General features: G+C 46.7%; 1 protein-coding gene across 3 annotated transcripts in view; it reads right to left on the bottom strand.

Annotated features, from left to right (window-relative positions):
* Positions 1–15,872, bottom strand: part of Igsf3 (immunoglobulin superfamily member 3) — a 91,535-nt gene that overhangs the window by 38,024 nt on the left and 37,639 nt on the right. For all 3 annotated transcript variants that reach the window (XM_010631200.3, XM_010631199.3, XM_010631198.3), the window contains exons 3-4: positions 3,197–3,574; positions 630–1,040 (exon numbers count right to left, since the gene is read on the bottom strand). In XM_010631200.3, the coding sequence (XP_010629502.1) occupies positions 630–1,040; positions 3,197–3,574 (789 nt within the window). The remainder of the gene's footprint in view (positions 1–629; positions 1,041–3,196; positions 3,575–15,872) is intronic.

A 15,872-nucleotide genomic window follows, 5' to 3' on the forward strand; every position in this document is an offset into this window, starting at 1 on the left:
ATATATATATATATATATTTGGAGGGGTACTGGGGATCGAACTCAGGACCTTGCACTTGTGAGGCAGGCAGCGGCACCACTAAGCTAAATCCCTGGCCCATTCTACAGAAATATTAATATAAAATAATAACATAAGCCAAAAATTTATGGCTGTAACAGCAGGCTTATAATCTCCACTATCTTCTACAAATGAAACTAGGTTGGTACCTGAATAAGGCAATGTTAGCAAACAGGGAAGTATGGCTAATAGACCAGGGGAAGACAGGGAAGACTATGGCTAATAGGACAGAAATCCATAGTCACAAGATACAAATGGCTGCTATGAAATCTCTCAACTTTTCAATAAATTTCTTTATGGAAAATACTCTGTAGGCAAAGAAAACAAGACATTAAGCAGGATTCCATCTGGGTAGCACCTATCCGGTTCCCTGGAAGGCCAGGTCTTAGGAGACCCACGTCCGGCACATGCCTTAGTGTCTTCTGGCTAACGGAAGGACCGTCTCTAACTTGCCCTGGAAACCTTCGGTACTAGTACAGGTCACCAGAGGCAGTGTCCACAAACCCTCCCGGGTCTGACACCCTCCCATCCGGTGAAGAGCAGGAGGAATGAGAAGTACTGGGAGACTGACCAGTGGGCTGGATGTTGACCACGGCACCCTCGGAGCGCTTTCTGGTCATGGCATACCACGACCCATCGGGATCCTGGATCCACTCCGCGGCCTCGCAGTAGAACTCGCCCTGGTCGGAAGGCTGCAGGTGGAAGACGGTGAGGCGGAAGGTGGTCCTCCCCAGCTTGTCCAGCCGCACCTCCCCCAGACTCTGCCTCTGGGCGTATTCACTGCTGGACTGCAGCACGAAGTCCCGGCTCAGGGAAATGACCTCCACGGGCTTCTCGCCGCCTTTCTGCCGGAGCCAGGCCACAGACAGGTGGCTGTGCTGGGATGTTTCCGTGACCACCTCGCAAGTGAGCTCCAGCGGGTCCTGCTCCACTTTGTGTAGAGTCTGGGGCACCGCAGTGGTCTGTAGGGAGTCTGGGATCACTGCAACACAGAAGGCCCGGGAGCACACGGTCACAGAGCCACGAATCTGAGGTCCACAGGAGGCGAGACTCCCACTGCGTCCCAAGAGGGACAGCCTCTGACAGGCAGCTCAGGGTGACCGGCATCCCCAGAAGGCATGTAAACAGCAAGATTTTGTTCAGATATGTAATGCAGTTTTAATGCATTTTTTGGCACTTACATTTACCTGTTTCATATTTTAATAATGCTCAGATCAAACATTTTTGAAAGTTTTACATAATATAGACTCCCTGAAAATATACTGTGTCAGAATCATTTTCTTTTAGGCTAAGATGTGTTGCTGATTTGGGTACTGCTCCAAAATCCTTGCCCTTTCCTTCAGGCTGATCTTCAAAGAGAAATGCTCCTGGAACTTCTAGCTTCGCATTTCACACGTCCTCCTTATTCACCTTCTCTCCCACCCACCCTCCTCCCTGTTCTCTACCAGCAACCACTGCCCTTGGAAGGCTGTTCTTTCTTTTTTACCATGAAACAGTTTCGGAAGAGAAAACCATCATCACTCCCTATTTTCTTTTCGTAAGTTTTATACTTTTGTATAATTCCTCAAGGTGGCCCCCCTGGAAGAAGCCAAGGTACGGGATGACTCAGGCAGGAGGAGAAAGTGCCCGTTCTCCCCTGGCTGGATTCCCAACCTCATTCTTACACCTTTCGAGAGACTAAACACGACTACCCCTCTATCTGATGAGAGGATCCTGGTCACAACTAGTGTATTTGCTTCCTGTACTCACCAGGGTCAGGTCTTAAAGCCCTCCTGATTAGGATACAGACTTACTGGAGTCAGGAAAAATAAACAAGGGTAGTCTTTGTACTAGTAAAAGAAACACCAACACGCCCTGCTTAATTGTGACCATGAAAACTAGACATTAAAACACAGGCAGAAAAAGAAAAAAGCCTTGCTACCCTTAATCCTTTCACACAGGCAAACATTGCGGCAGGGCTGCCTGTAATGACGGCTTCCGGCTCCTCTTCCCGGAGCTCCCACCATCACTTGGGGGGCCTCAGGGGAGACAGTCAGTTCTCATATCCTAGCATGGGGCCCGAGGCCTGAGCAAGAACCTGGCCCGCTCAGCAGCACTCACACCTCTCAGCTGCTCTAGCGGCTGTGCTTTGTGAGAATGAGGGAATCCACAGAATTTCACCCCAGTGACCTGGCGAGCCCGGCATTTTAAATAAGACCCATGGGGAGCAGCAGATGCAGAGAGGATTTTGTCTGCTATCCTCCCATCTACCTAAAGATCAGATCTGCCAAAGGAGAAAGTAATTACCTTTGTTCCCTTTCCTGAGTCTTCATTAACTGAACTCGCGTCTACGGGGAGGGAGATTAAAGGATGTAACCACACCTGGACAGATTCTGTCACACACTGTACATCCCCTAGGCCCATTCAGTTCCCAAAGAGAAGCATCTGCTACTGTCTGGGCATTGCTAGTTCATTCACCCTCAAAACCGTCTCATTCTTTGTCTCCCGCTGCCCCATGAAGAAAGGCCTAGGAGCATGTGGACCTCACTGGGTTATCTGGAAGTCACTGTCCTGCACTTCTCCCCGATGCACATGAAAACATCTGTGCAACTATCCCCCAATTAATTTGCTTACCCTTGGTTCATTCCAGCTTTCGTGGGTGAGAAGGGCAGTTTTCCTGGACCTGGACAGAGTTTTGTCCCTCTTCCAGCTGATATTACACGCTTTATCTTCCACGTTAGCACAAATGCCTTGGCCTTGTATTTTCATATCCCCTCTCACCACCAAGAGCTGTAATGACCTCTGAATTTCTTCATCATGTTTTTGTTTCAGTACCAGGGATCGAACTCGGGTCCTTGTGCTTGCGAGGCAGGCAGTGGAACCACTGAGCTAAATCCCAGGCCCACCTCTGAATTTCTTAACATGTACATTTTATTTTTTTTTTTTTTTTTTTTTTTTTTTTTTTTTTTTACAGTTTAGCCTCAAGCTTCTATTATTGTCAAGAGAGAACAGAAAAGTCTGTGCTGCCTGTTGACCTCTAAAATATTTGAGTCATCTTGCTTTCATTTTTAGGTCAAATGCATGGTGCCAGACAGAGGTATGCTGCAAAAGAAGGGACAGGGGCCTGGCACTGGCCACATGGAACGGGCACCTCCTTACCCACTAGGTTCATCTTGGCACTGTAACTCCCGAAGTACCGCTCGTCGGTGTTGGGCGTGTGGCACTCATACTCCCCTACGTCCCGGGCCTGGAGGTCTGTGATGTGCAGCAAGGCTGAGTTCCCCTGGATCCTCTCCACGTAGATCTTCCCACCACGGACACGCTGGGTGTAGATGGCGTATGGGAAGGAAGAGTCCACGGTGCTGACGATCTGCACCTCGCGCTCGGGGGCGGAGGGCAGATAAATGGACCACTGGAACTGCTGCTCGGAGGGCCCTTGGTAGCCACTCACGTTGCACCAGATGGTGATGTGGGAGCCCTCCGTGCGGAACAAGGGCCCTTCCTGCACGGTGACCTGCCGCTGCGCTGACACCACACCTGTGGGGAGACACACACACGCTTGCTTACTCCTCAGACCAAAATGCAACCCAGGCAGCAGTCTCCAGAGGGACTGATATTTGTGTGACATGATAATAATTACTGGCCCTTTCAGAGGCACTCTGATTTATAAATATTAATTAAAACACTCTGGGAAAAGCACTGTCTCTAATTTGCACGTATAGGAATTTGATGGTGCAAGGACATGGTTTTGTTACTTATTCAACAGCTGACCCTTGTGTATTTCACTCGGTCCCTCTGTTTGTCATTTATGCAGCAGTTTTATATCTATTCATTAATGCTGTTTATAAAGTTTTTAATAAAATGAGCTGGAAAACTTGAATCCTTGGCACTGATTCAAATGAAAACAAAAGCAACTGTCTTGCAATGCGGCTGAATTAAATGTTCCCTCGTTGATAAGAGGGCCTGCTGGAGAGTCCTGAAGCCCTTACAGGGGGGCTGCACTCTGCATTTTCCAACGCAGCCGGTCCCTGGCCCAACAAGAGGCATTCCTCGTGCCTCTCCCTTCCATAAATGGAGGCAGAGTGGAGCTCTTGCAGGCTGCTCGCTGCCAGTTTGAGCTGAGCACACACAGACAGGAATGTGAAGGGCCGGAGCAGATCCTCCTGCCCAGATTTCCACCAAGTGCCAAACGGACCGTGCAGAGCAGAACCCGTAATGAGTTCCCGCCCTGGAGTCCTCAGTTCTCGTTCGCTATGATCCCCGGCCCGCCCATCCTTTCTGGCTCAGAGAGGGTCATCCAAGGTCACTTCTGCCTACCTACACCGGTGCTTCTTCACGTGGTAACCCTTCCTGGGGCAGAGGCACAATATACGGAGTCCAAGTTCCCATTCTACCCCAGCTGCCCCTATTCGGGTATAATCAGGGATCTGTGTCCTAGAAGCTGGTCCCTGTGTGATGGTATGAGAGGTGAGGGCCCTTAAGAGGTGGGGCCTGGTGCAAGATTCTGAGGTCACTGGGGTGCTGCCCACAAAGGGATCAGAGCTGGTCTCAGGACTTAAGGACAAGAGCTGATTATTACAAAAAGAGAACAACCAGGCCCTCTGCAGTCTCCGGCTTCCCGTCTCAGCATGTGATCTCTCCCTGTGTACACCTTCCTGCTGTGATGTCCTGGGGGTCCCTCAGCAGATGTACAACACATGGGACAACAGCCCTGGACTTTCAGTCTCTCCAACTGTACGCTAAATAACCTTTTTAAAAAATAAAGTACCCAGCCTCAGGTGTGTTGTTACAGAACTAGAAAATGGATAAATAGACCAGCACAACACTGCCTGTGCCTAAGCCACACAGAAGGGGGGAACACGTTCACCCTTGTGTCCCCCTTGGCAGCATCCAGCCACAGGAGTAAAGCAGAAAGATCGTGTTATAGTGATCATTGCAGCCGTGAATCAGAACTGGCTGTGTCATCTTAGACAAGCTGCTTTTCCTCTCCAGATCTCGATCTCCTTCTTAAAATGGTTTCTAAGGCTTCGGAGAAGGCGGCCAGCATGTGTTCCAATACTGGCTTTGCCACTTATTAGCTGTGACCCAGGATATACTAAGTTACGCTCTCTGAGCCTCAGTTTCCTTGTGTGCAAGATGGGAATAATAATCCATGTCTCAGAGAGCTATGGCAAAGATTAAGTAAGCTGATGTTTCTAAAGCCCCTAGTACAGGGCCGAGCACACGGTTTAACCTCAATAACAAGCTGCTAAGACCCAAATGGCTCAGAACATTCAGCGGGCTTTGGCCAGTGACTGCTCAAAGGCATTTCAGAGACCTCTCAACAAGGAAGCCACCTAGGGCTGCCCACCTCCGCCCAGAGCTACATCCCACTGCCATAAAGCCTTCCTTTTCATACCCCAGTGCAGGGCAGCTGTCCAGCAGAAACCTCTGCACCGAGGATCCAGCCACACACAGGTGGGAGCTCACAGCCTACTGGAAGGCAGCTGCCAGGGGTGGCTGGCACTTACAGTACTCAGATCTAACCCGCAGGAGGACAGGCTTAGCACCATGGGCTACGCAAGAAAAGCCCTGTGGCTTACAAACTGTTATTCACGCAAAACCCCAACTTTGCTTCAGCAGAAGAAGGAAAAATGAAGACGGAAAAAAAAAAGCAGGGGGAGGGGACACGTAAACAGAACAAAGTCGTATCTGAATCGGATACATTCTGTTTGATGACATTCACTACTATATTTAAAACCATAGAGAGAAGACAACTCATTAGTAGTTTTCAGTATGTTACAATTTGGTGTGTAGCATTAGTTCTATGTACGCTTTTTAAGACAATTTAAAAACGTATAAATACACACACGTATTGTGACAGTTGAATCAAATGTTTGCAGTACTCCTGAAATGCAGAGCATGTTGAAAACAATTTAGCTACAATCATACCGCCTAGGTCTCCTGTGCATTTCAGCATCCAGTGTCAAAGCAGTGACAACCACACCCCTGGCAGCATGAAGAAGGCTGGAGGCAGACCAGTCTACCCAGCATCGTCCTTCAAGGGTTCCTCTGCACCCATACTGGAATCCCAGAGGTACTTGGAGAGCTTTCAAAACAACAGTGCCTAGACTCCCCCCGACCACCGCCACACACACTGTGATCTATGGGAGGGACAGCTAGGCATTAGGATTTTTATAAGCTCCTCAGGTGACTTGATTTTTTTGTTTTTGTTTTGTCTCACTATGTAGTTGAGACTGACCTGGAACTCACTATGTAGCCCAGGCTGGTCTCGAACTCACAGCGATCCTCCTGCCTCAGCCTCCCGAGTGCTGGGATTACGGGCATGCACCACCACACCCGGCTAATCATTTTATGTTGAGATTTTATTTTTTTATTTTTTGGTACGGGGAATCAAACCCGGATCCTTGTGCTTTCAAGGCAGGCAGTGGAACCAATGAGCTAAATCCTCAGCCCCCTCCTCAGGTGACTTGAACCAGGTGTGCCAGGGTCAAGAACTGTTGCTTGAAGATTCATCTACCTAGACAGTGCCAGGCAGGTGACCAAATGCAAGAACACACCCTAACTTAAGGCTCTGAACAGCTTTAAGCTTCTCCCTTCTAGAGATTCTACACCTATTAGGTTCGGTAAGTTTCACTCCCCTCTTGCCTGGTCCACAGAAAGGAGCTGAGCCACAGCAGACAGAGCCCACTGTGACACAACCGCCGTGTGTCTAACCAGGGTGCACAGTGATTGCAGGCCTGAAAAAAGCACGTGTAGGTGGATCATGTGAATCCCACACCCTGCAAGGTACACAGCGTTAAGTGGCCCGAAGGAGCCAGGGCTCGTTCATCCAGAAGCAGCCCCAACAAATAAATAAATAGATACAGAATTGTACTTTACCCACAGATATTCAGCCCTACCTATTTCTTCAGTATTTCCTTATTTGCTTCCCATCCTACAGCCTTTGATCTCTGAAAGTGGTACTATTCTTAGGAAGTGGATCTTGACATAAAAAGAAAAATTAACTCTTCTTTCTTAAGAGTTTGATCTCCTTTCCACACTCTACCCTGACCATGTCCCTCTGCTGGTACCACCCTGCTCGCCTGACTTCTGTCGCCCTCAGACTGACCAGGTCCTGGCCCTGCCCGAGGCATTCCCCAGTCCCATGACTTCTTCCATCTTCGCTCTTAGTGTACAATGGAAGAAGGCTCTTCCTCGGCAAGGATCACTTTTTCAAAAAATAACTAACTTTAGACATTCCCAGATCCCTAGACTCTAGATTACTTTGCAACAAGTAAATACTACTGTAATGTAAAGGGAAAGATCAAAGTGTTATACATAATTGTGTAAAAGGAATAAAAATCAAAAGCTAGGTGATGATAGCAAATGATTATTTTCTCCTTTATACTTTACTTCCTCCCCCAGCACTCTGCAATGAATATGGCCTAGTTTTATAACTAGAAAAAAATTAACCAAAAAATAAAGATAATACGTGATTGCCACATAACATTTCTTCTGCACTCACTACTGTACTATAACAACTATATATATTTTGTCCCAGGTTCCTGGTCCTGGGCTCTTATCTCTTGGAATTTCCTGAAATACAGGAGCCTTTTCCTATATATAATGAGCCTCTCCCGGACATACCAGAGAAGTATGCTCATGTGATGGATGATTCCAGGATTCCATACGATTTCATGGTTCCAAGGAAGGAGCTGGCCATACTTGAGCTGAAGATGTCAGCCCCACCCCAGACCTCCAGGGACAGGACGGGGTCTGGACACTTAATCACCAATGGCCAAAGTCTTAATCAAGCCCATGAAGTGAAACTCCATACAGACACCCTGACCACACACAGGTCAGGAATCTCACAGGGTCAGTGAACACACAGGGGTGCTCTGCACTACCCTCACCCACACCTCCCATGGGCTGAGCAGGGCTGAGCTGTGTGGCAATTAGGAAATGCAGGAACAGGGGTGTGGGACCTCAGTGGTAGCTTATGGGAAGACACCGGGGTTCTCCTTGTGCTTTTGGATCACATACTCTGAGGAATGCCAAATGCCACATGTCAGAGTAGGGTTACCACAGTGGCCTAACAGGGAGGTCCATACCCAACCTCTTGCTAACAGCTAGCACTACACTGCCAGTACCTTGTATGAGCCACCTTGGGAGTAAACCTCCAGCTCCGGTCAAGCCTTCAGACAACAGCAGTTCCAGCTGCCATCACCTGGGAAATTCTGTGCCCAGGTGCTGCTCAATGCCTCAGCCACAGAGACCTTGTGAGATAATAAGAGTTCGCTGTTGTCATAACCAACAAAGACACCTGAGGGTCCTGAGACTGAATATAAAATAGCGTCACTTGCATGTGTGCGTTCTCCTGGGAAGGAGACTGTAAATTTCAAAAGATCCTCAAAGGAAGTCAAACCCCAAAGATTAAGAATCAAGATCAGTGAACAGGACTATGTCCTTTCAGACTGAGCGTGACAGTTCCTGGCCACACAGACATACAATGTCACTTCACCAGCTTTCCAAGATGGCGCACATCTAAGGATACCTCCCAAACGCTTTGTGCTTGAGAGCCACACGAGCCTGGAGAGGGGTGTGAGGATGCAGCAGTCAGCACGTAGGGAGGGGACTCTGCTTCTCACGCAGTTATTGGGGCATGCTTTGGCTCGGAGGCCTTTCCTAGGCCTGGGGTCCACCATAGAGGTCCAAGATGCATGACGGAGCACATCAAAGTGTCAGAAGGGCCCACTCACAGTTTTACATCTACTCTTCCAGCGGTGGCCTCTAAAATCACCAGCTCATTCAGCACCCTGCTGTTCCAAATGCTACATGGGACTCAGGCGCACTAGCGTTTTTTCTTCATCCATCACACAGCAATACTATAAAGTACTATGTATCAATCTCACAGTGAACCTCGGAGATCAAATAACACGGTGAAAACCAACAAATGACTTTTAGAATTTCAATTAATTTCTACCAAAGTGAGACATCCACGTAAAAACAGGAAAAAAAACAAATCTCTGTAAAGTACAACAGTATTAAAAAGAACACTAACATTGAACTTTGGGTTAATAATACAAAACCAGATATGCAGTAAAATTGTGTTTAAAAAATTGCGTATCCAGAAAACAACCAAACAAAACACTGATTTTGGGTGAATCGAGTAACGGTGAGAACACGGTGGATTTCCCTTCTTTCTTCACTTATTACAGGAGCAACAATATGTCCTGTTCTCTGTTTTCCCATTTTCCTGTTTTTTAAATAAGCAACTATATGGTACTTTGAAAAGGAAGATAAACAATTACAATGATTAGTACTTCAGGGTGCCACGCACCGTCCTTACTACTTAGCTTACATCTCACTGAACCCTCGCAGCACAAAAATGAGGTTGATTTCAGTGCAGCCACATTTACCAGGGGAGGGAAGGGTCTTCAAGGTTAAGTAACTTCCTCCACAACACAGAGCGTGAGTAATGGCCTTCTCAGTCCACGTACACCTTGTACTCAGTGTGCCCCATAAGCGATAAAGCACAGGTTGGATTCTCTTGCCCACTTGGTACTGAAGGACATCCATGTTGGGGGAATGTACTCGGCCCCAAGTTAGAAGGAGACCTGCTATAGCATGCTGCACATATAGATATCAGGCCGACTAAGTGCCAAGTACCATGCAAAGGCTCCAGAGGAAGTCACTGGGAAGGCGCCACCAACCACGTGCATCAGTGACGACATCCAAGGATTCTATTTGTTAGCCTTCAGCCAAGGGAAGGTATGAAGGGGCACAAGCATTTGTTTGAACTGCTTTTCAGATGGGAGGGAAGCAGACACAAAGCTCTGGGGTCCTACCAGGCACCTGGCACTGCTCCACGGATCTGTATGTATGAACTGACTTTAACCTTTGCAGCAGCCCTACAAGCTGGCTGGTCTTGGTGACTTCGCAGACGCGGAGCCTAAGCACGGAGTTGTGCAGCAAATGGAGCTGGGATAATTCTGTTTACACTCTGAAAAGCAAAGGACAAGGAAGGCCAAGATTTGATCAAGCTCACTGCCATCAGTGACAGTCTAACCAAGGTCCAGGTACAGCACAGGGAAAGCCACAAGGCCTTGCGCCCGGATCCTTTCCTTCCTCAAAAACGTCCCTTGAGCTGGGGTGGCGGCATACGCCTGATGGAGGCCGTGGCAGGAAGAACCCTTGAGCCCAGGAATTCAAGACCACCTGAGCAAATAGTCAGACCTCTCTCCAAACAAAAGTGCCTTGAAACTGCTATCAACTCCCACGTGATAAATGCAGTGCCACAGCGCGGCAGCAAACCAAAAGAATGGCGCTACTCCAACATCTTCTCCCTAACCGAGCTCCCACTGCACAGGCAATAGCCACGAGACTTTCAGGTGGTTACTTAACCTGTCTATCTGCCTCAGTTTCCCCATCTGCTAAAATCACTTACTCTTCGCAACATTCCTGAAGGAGTGACTGCCCTTTCTACCTTTTCTTTTCTTTTTTTTTTTTTTGGTGCCAGAGATTGAACTCAGGTCCTTGCACTTGCAAGGCAGGCCACTGAACCACTGAGCTAAATCCCCGGCCCCAACCCTTTCTACCCTTAAATGCTACAATTAAAGCTTAATTCCTGGCAAATAGTAAGTGTTCATTGTGTTAAGCCACCAACTATAGCAGCAGCACAGTGGCAGTGGTACGAAATATTAGCTGTAGCCACAGAACTAATTTCTCCCATATGCCATGCCAAGATGGAGTTTCCAAACACGGTAGTAATAGTATCTCCTGTCCCACAGTCACTTTTGTAATGGGCCATACTATACTTCATCAAGAGGTAGAGAGTTTTTGCATCTATTAAGACGACCATGTGGTTTTGCTCCTTGCTTCTGTTTGTGTGATATATTGCACTAATTGACTTGTGTATGTTGAACCATCCTTGCATCCTTGGGATAGCTATAATCAAAAAAGAAATAAATGCTGGTGAAACTGTGGGGAAAACGGAACCCTTCTACATCCTCGGCAGGAATGCAAACTAGTACAACCACTATGGAAACCAGGATGGAGACTCCTCAAAAATCTAAAACAAGAAATTCCACTCAACACAGATATTTCTCTTCTAGGTATCTTCCCAAAGAGTTAAGGACATCACGTTACAGTGACACATGCATACCATGTTTATAGCACCACACTTTATAAACGCTATTTCTTGGAAGCAACCTACGTATCCACAACAGATGAATGGATAAAGAAAATGTGATATTTATACAAAATGGAGAGCTACTCTGCCATAAGAAAGGATAAAACGGATTCATTTTTAGGAAAATGGATGCACCTTGAGATCATAATTTTACGTGAACTAAATCACACACAGGAGCTTAAGTACTGCATAACTTCTCTTATGCAAGAAACTCAAAGTGTCAATAATTTCTAAAAAACAAAATAAAAGAGAGTAGGAAACAGGGAGACAGATCCTTTGTAAATGGGAAGGGGATCTAGAAATGCAGGGGTAGAGAGGAGGGGAAGGGGAATAAAAAGAATCAAGATATGTTAAGTACATGTACCTACTCCCTAAGATGAATGTAAACATTGTGTCTTATAAAAACGTACTAATTCAACAAAAAGAAGCAGAGTGTTTGGAGCTGGTAGTATGACTCAACACAAGTGTGCTTGCCTAGCACATTCAAGGTTTAGTGTTTAACTCACAATGCTGCAGAAAAAGATAGGCAGGCTTACGACACCATGTGACCTCCAAGGCTAGGCCCTGAAAATGTCCACTAGTGTCCATTCTGCTAGCTGGTGCCGTGAGCCACCGTGTAAGAAGTTCAATGAGTGGCCATGGTCCAGAGCACAACCAGCACTGGCTGCCTATCACGACAGGAAGTAGCCTCCACCCATCCTGACAGAGAGTAGCCGCCACCATGAGGCACTTCATAGCCATGGAATCTCCAGCTGAGAGACCAGCCGTGTCCATCAAATCCAGCCCAAAATCCTCACCCAGAGATACTGCGAACATAGCTAAATGAAGTTTCAATCTATTAAGTTTGGCAGGGATTTGTTGCACGGCAAAGGTACCTAGTAGATACAGATACACTGCACTGTTTTGATTTTTTTTTTTTGATTAGTACATTGTTGGAATATATAATGATTACATTTATCCTGGGGGAGTCTCCTCAGGCACCAAACACAGGAGTGTTTTTTCATCCCTCTTCCTTCCCATCCTTCCTTACTCTAACCCTTTGCCTTCCGATTTGCCAAAGCTCTATTTCCATTTTTTCTTCAATTCTTTTTTATCCCTTTCCCCTTCCCCCCATTTCTTGTCCCCTTTCCCATTTGAAAAAAGATCTATTTCCTGTTATCTTTTATTTTGTTGTTTATTGATCTTTTTAATTTCTCATATAAAGGAAACCATGCAATATTTAAACTTGTGTGCTTATTTATTTCACTTAACATAATGGTCTCCAGATGCATCCATCTACCTATGAATGCTTCAAATATATCCTCTGTGGCGAAGTAGTACTCCACTGTGTGTAAATACCACATTTTCTTTATCCATTCATCTGACGATGGGCCTATAGATCGTTTCCAAGATTTAGCTATTATGAATTGTGCTGTTATAAACATGAGTGTGCATGTATCACTGCACTACGAGGATTTTAACTTTTTCAGGAAGGTGCCTAGAAGGGGAATGGACAGGGTGAGTGGCATTTCTGCTTTTAGTTTTTTGATGAATCTCCATATCGATCTCCACAGTGGCTGTACTAGCTTACATTCCCAACAACAATGTAGAAGGGTTCCTTTGTTCCCCCCACAGCCCCACCAGCATTTGTTATTATTTGATTTCTTGATGATGGACATTCTTTCTGGAGTAAAATGGGATCTCAGTGTTGTTTTAATTTGCATTTCTCTAATGGCCAGCAATGTTGAACAATTTTCATGTACTTACTAGCCATCTTACACTACACTTCCAATAGACCATTTTTTTTTCATATCCTATTATATGATGGATACTTGGACAAAAACTGCGAAGGAGAAAGGAAGAAGGTATAGTTTCAATCTAAACTGATAAATCCTCACAACAAATGATCATTATACAACACAAGGGCGATGAGATCCAAGTACATGGTGAGGCCCTCTCAGAAGGAGCCAAAGAAGCTCCCCAGAAATAGTGAATGTGAACTGGGTCCCAAAGAATACAAGGGGAAAGGCAGGGTGCGCCCTGTGAAGACATCAGAGTATGTTCTGGGTCAAGCACACAGTCTGCCCAGGTCGGTCACAAAACCAGAGGGCAGTGCCAGGTGGAAGGGAGCTCTGAAAGTCACCTCAGTAAAGCCAGATGCCTCCTCTGGGGCTGGGGGAGTTGAGAAGGAGGTTACCAGAAGTGGATACGAAGATTGGATTTGTGTTTCTGAATCATCACTCTGGTGGAGCCAAAGCAGAGGGCAAGGCTGGAAGCAGGGAGCCCAAATTTAATCATCAAGGCAGAAAAGATGAGGAGGGCCTGGCCTAGTTTTAAGTGCAAGGGCAAAAATATCATTCATTCATCTTTTATATGAATCTCCAGTGGTACCTAAAATAGACCTGGTCTGAAGATGGTGATTAATCAATGCTAAATTATTGATGCCTCCTCTAAGGTGTGACTACCAATGATTCACTTCACCGCAACTGACTTTTCGATCTCCCAGTCATCCACAATGCTGAGTCACCAGAACACCAGACTCTCCCAGATCCAGGCGTTTTGTTCAGCCCGAGCCCAGGCCCAGGCCCCTGTTTCTGAGCTGTTGCCTAATGGACTCTTTCCTAAACACTGAAGCTGCCTCCTCAAAGGTTGCTGAACTGTGACTTCAGAAATATTCTAAACACTCTAATGTTCACTTAAAATTTGCACGTCAGATTATTTTTTTAAATCAGAAAATCACCAGACTACCACTAGTACTAATCTTGTTTCTTCTTCATTTTCTCAGAGACGTCACTATGATAACTTAGGGATAGAATTCTCCAGACACTTTATTCGGTGCTGGGGATCAAACCCAGGGCCTCAGGCATGCAAAGCGAGTGCTGTACCACGGAGCTACAACCCTGGCCTGGACATTTTAAAAATGACTTTTACCTATATGATATAAAACTATTGAAAACACACAGTATTACTCAGGACTTTTACAAAATATTATCACACTTTATCCTGTCTTATACTTCTCTTCAATGTTTTAATAAAATGAAGTTCTAATTCTTCTGTTGTCTACAGTTGTCTAGGACTATATTCCATCATAGGATTAACCCATGTCCATGAATAATTAGGTTATTCTTTTTTTCTTTACCTTTTTAAATTCTTTTTCAAAAATTCATTTTATTGGTACATTTGAGGCATACAATATAATAACATTCATCATTGGAAATTTTACATCATTTATGTTGTTCTTATTTTTTCCCCATTCCCCTGCCCTCCCTTCAATCCTTCCATCCCTCCCAATTTACAAAGACTTTGTTTCCATTTTTTTCCTTTTCTCATATTAATTCCATTCCCTTCTTTCCTTACCCCCCACACCTTTTCTTTCTATAACCATCAAGTCCTTCTCTTGTCATGTGACTGCTACCTCTTGTCCTTTCCTCACTTGAGTCTACATGATTCCCCAGCTCCTCTCCCTGCCACTTCTGAAACCACAAGGAAAAGTGGCCTCCAAAAGTTCCCTGTGCCCCACGCTCACAGTGAGCTCCGGTGAAAGTCCAGGCCACTATCACTGAGAAGCAGCAGGGCCTTATTCCTTCTCACACACCATTTCTAGAGTATCCCCGGATCTTTCACCTCCCAACAAAAGTGACACCTCCTGCTCTTCCAACTCTGCCCCTCCTCTCCCTTCCCTCACTTCTTGCCCTCTACTCCTCTCCAGTAAAGGGAGGGAGAAGAGCCCCTCTCACAGTCCTTTCCGGTTTCCCTCATGCCCACCCTCAGGATGTCTTAGAAGAGCAAGTAGAAGGACAGGGTGTCCTCCGCCTGGGGACAGACCCTTTTCTCAGCTCCTGGCTGCGAGTCAGCACCCACGGAAAATGCTTCTGGTTAAATCTGAGCACCAGCATCCTTCTGTCATCTATTTTCTAGAGGGGATCAGATTACTTGCCTGTAAATGCTCTCCCTGTAATTACCCTAACCACTCTTTCTCTCCATCCGGTTTCACAGATAATGGAGTTGCATGAGAGCTGAAGAGGGGAGACCATGCACCGCCCCTCAGCTGGCCCAGCCCAGTGGCTCTGAAAACCACTGGCTCAGGGAGAGTTCTAGTAAAGGGCCACTGCTCAGCTCCAGCACAGGCCTTGCCCCTTGTCACAGCACAATGGCTGCTGCTGCTGCTGCTGCTGCTTTAGCAGCCATTCCTGGGCCAAAGACAGACGCCCTGCCCTCTCCAGCTTTTCAATCTGGTAGAAAGGCGGCTGCTGGATTTCAAACCAGTCTCTTTTCTAGCTCCCTCTGTTGCCCTCCTGCTTTCAGCCAAGAATAACTCCTCCTGGATGCCTGGTGCACTGTCCTTCCTCCTGGAAGCTGGCAGGACCCAGACCTATGGCCACAGGAAGAGGCTGTGACACCGGAACTCCCTGACAGCAAGCCAGAGGGGCTTCTTCGGGCAGTGTCAGGATGTCACCCACCCAGGCAGCAGAGGGCAGTGAAGGGCTTTTCCAGTGGCTTCAGGAGCAAGACCTGACTATGAAGAGGTGGCCATGGCTCCAGGAGGCCTCAGAGAAGTTGCTCAGCCAGCTGCACCCCCAATGCAGTGTCCCTAAGAACCCAAGCCGTGGACACACAAAACTGGAAAATGAAGGCTTTGAGACAGGCTTTGAGATAGGTCCTGAGCATTCTCCTCTCCTCCCA

This window comes from Fukomys damarensis, unplaced genomic scaffold (genome assembly GCF_012274545.1).
Source record: "Fukomys damarensis isolate Sample0158 unplaced genomic scaffold, DMR_v1.0_HiC HiC_scaffold_33, whole genome shotgun sequence".
NCBI lineage: Eukaryota > Metazoa > Chordata > Mammalia > Rodentia > Bathyergidae > Fukomys > Fukomys damarensis.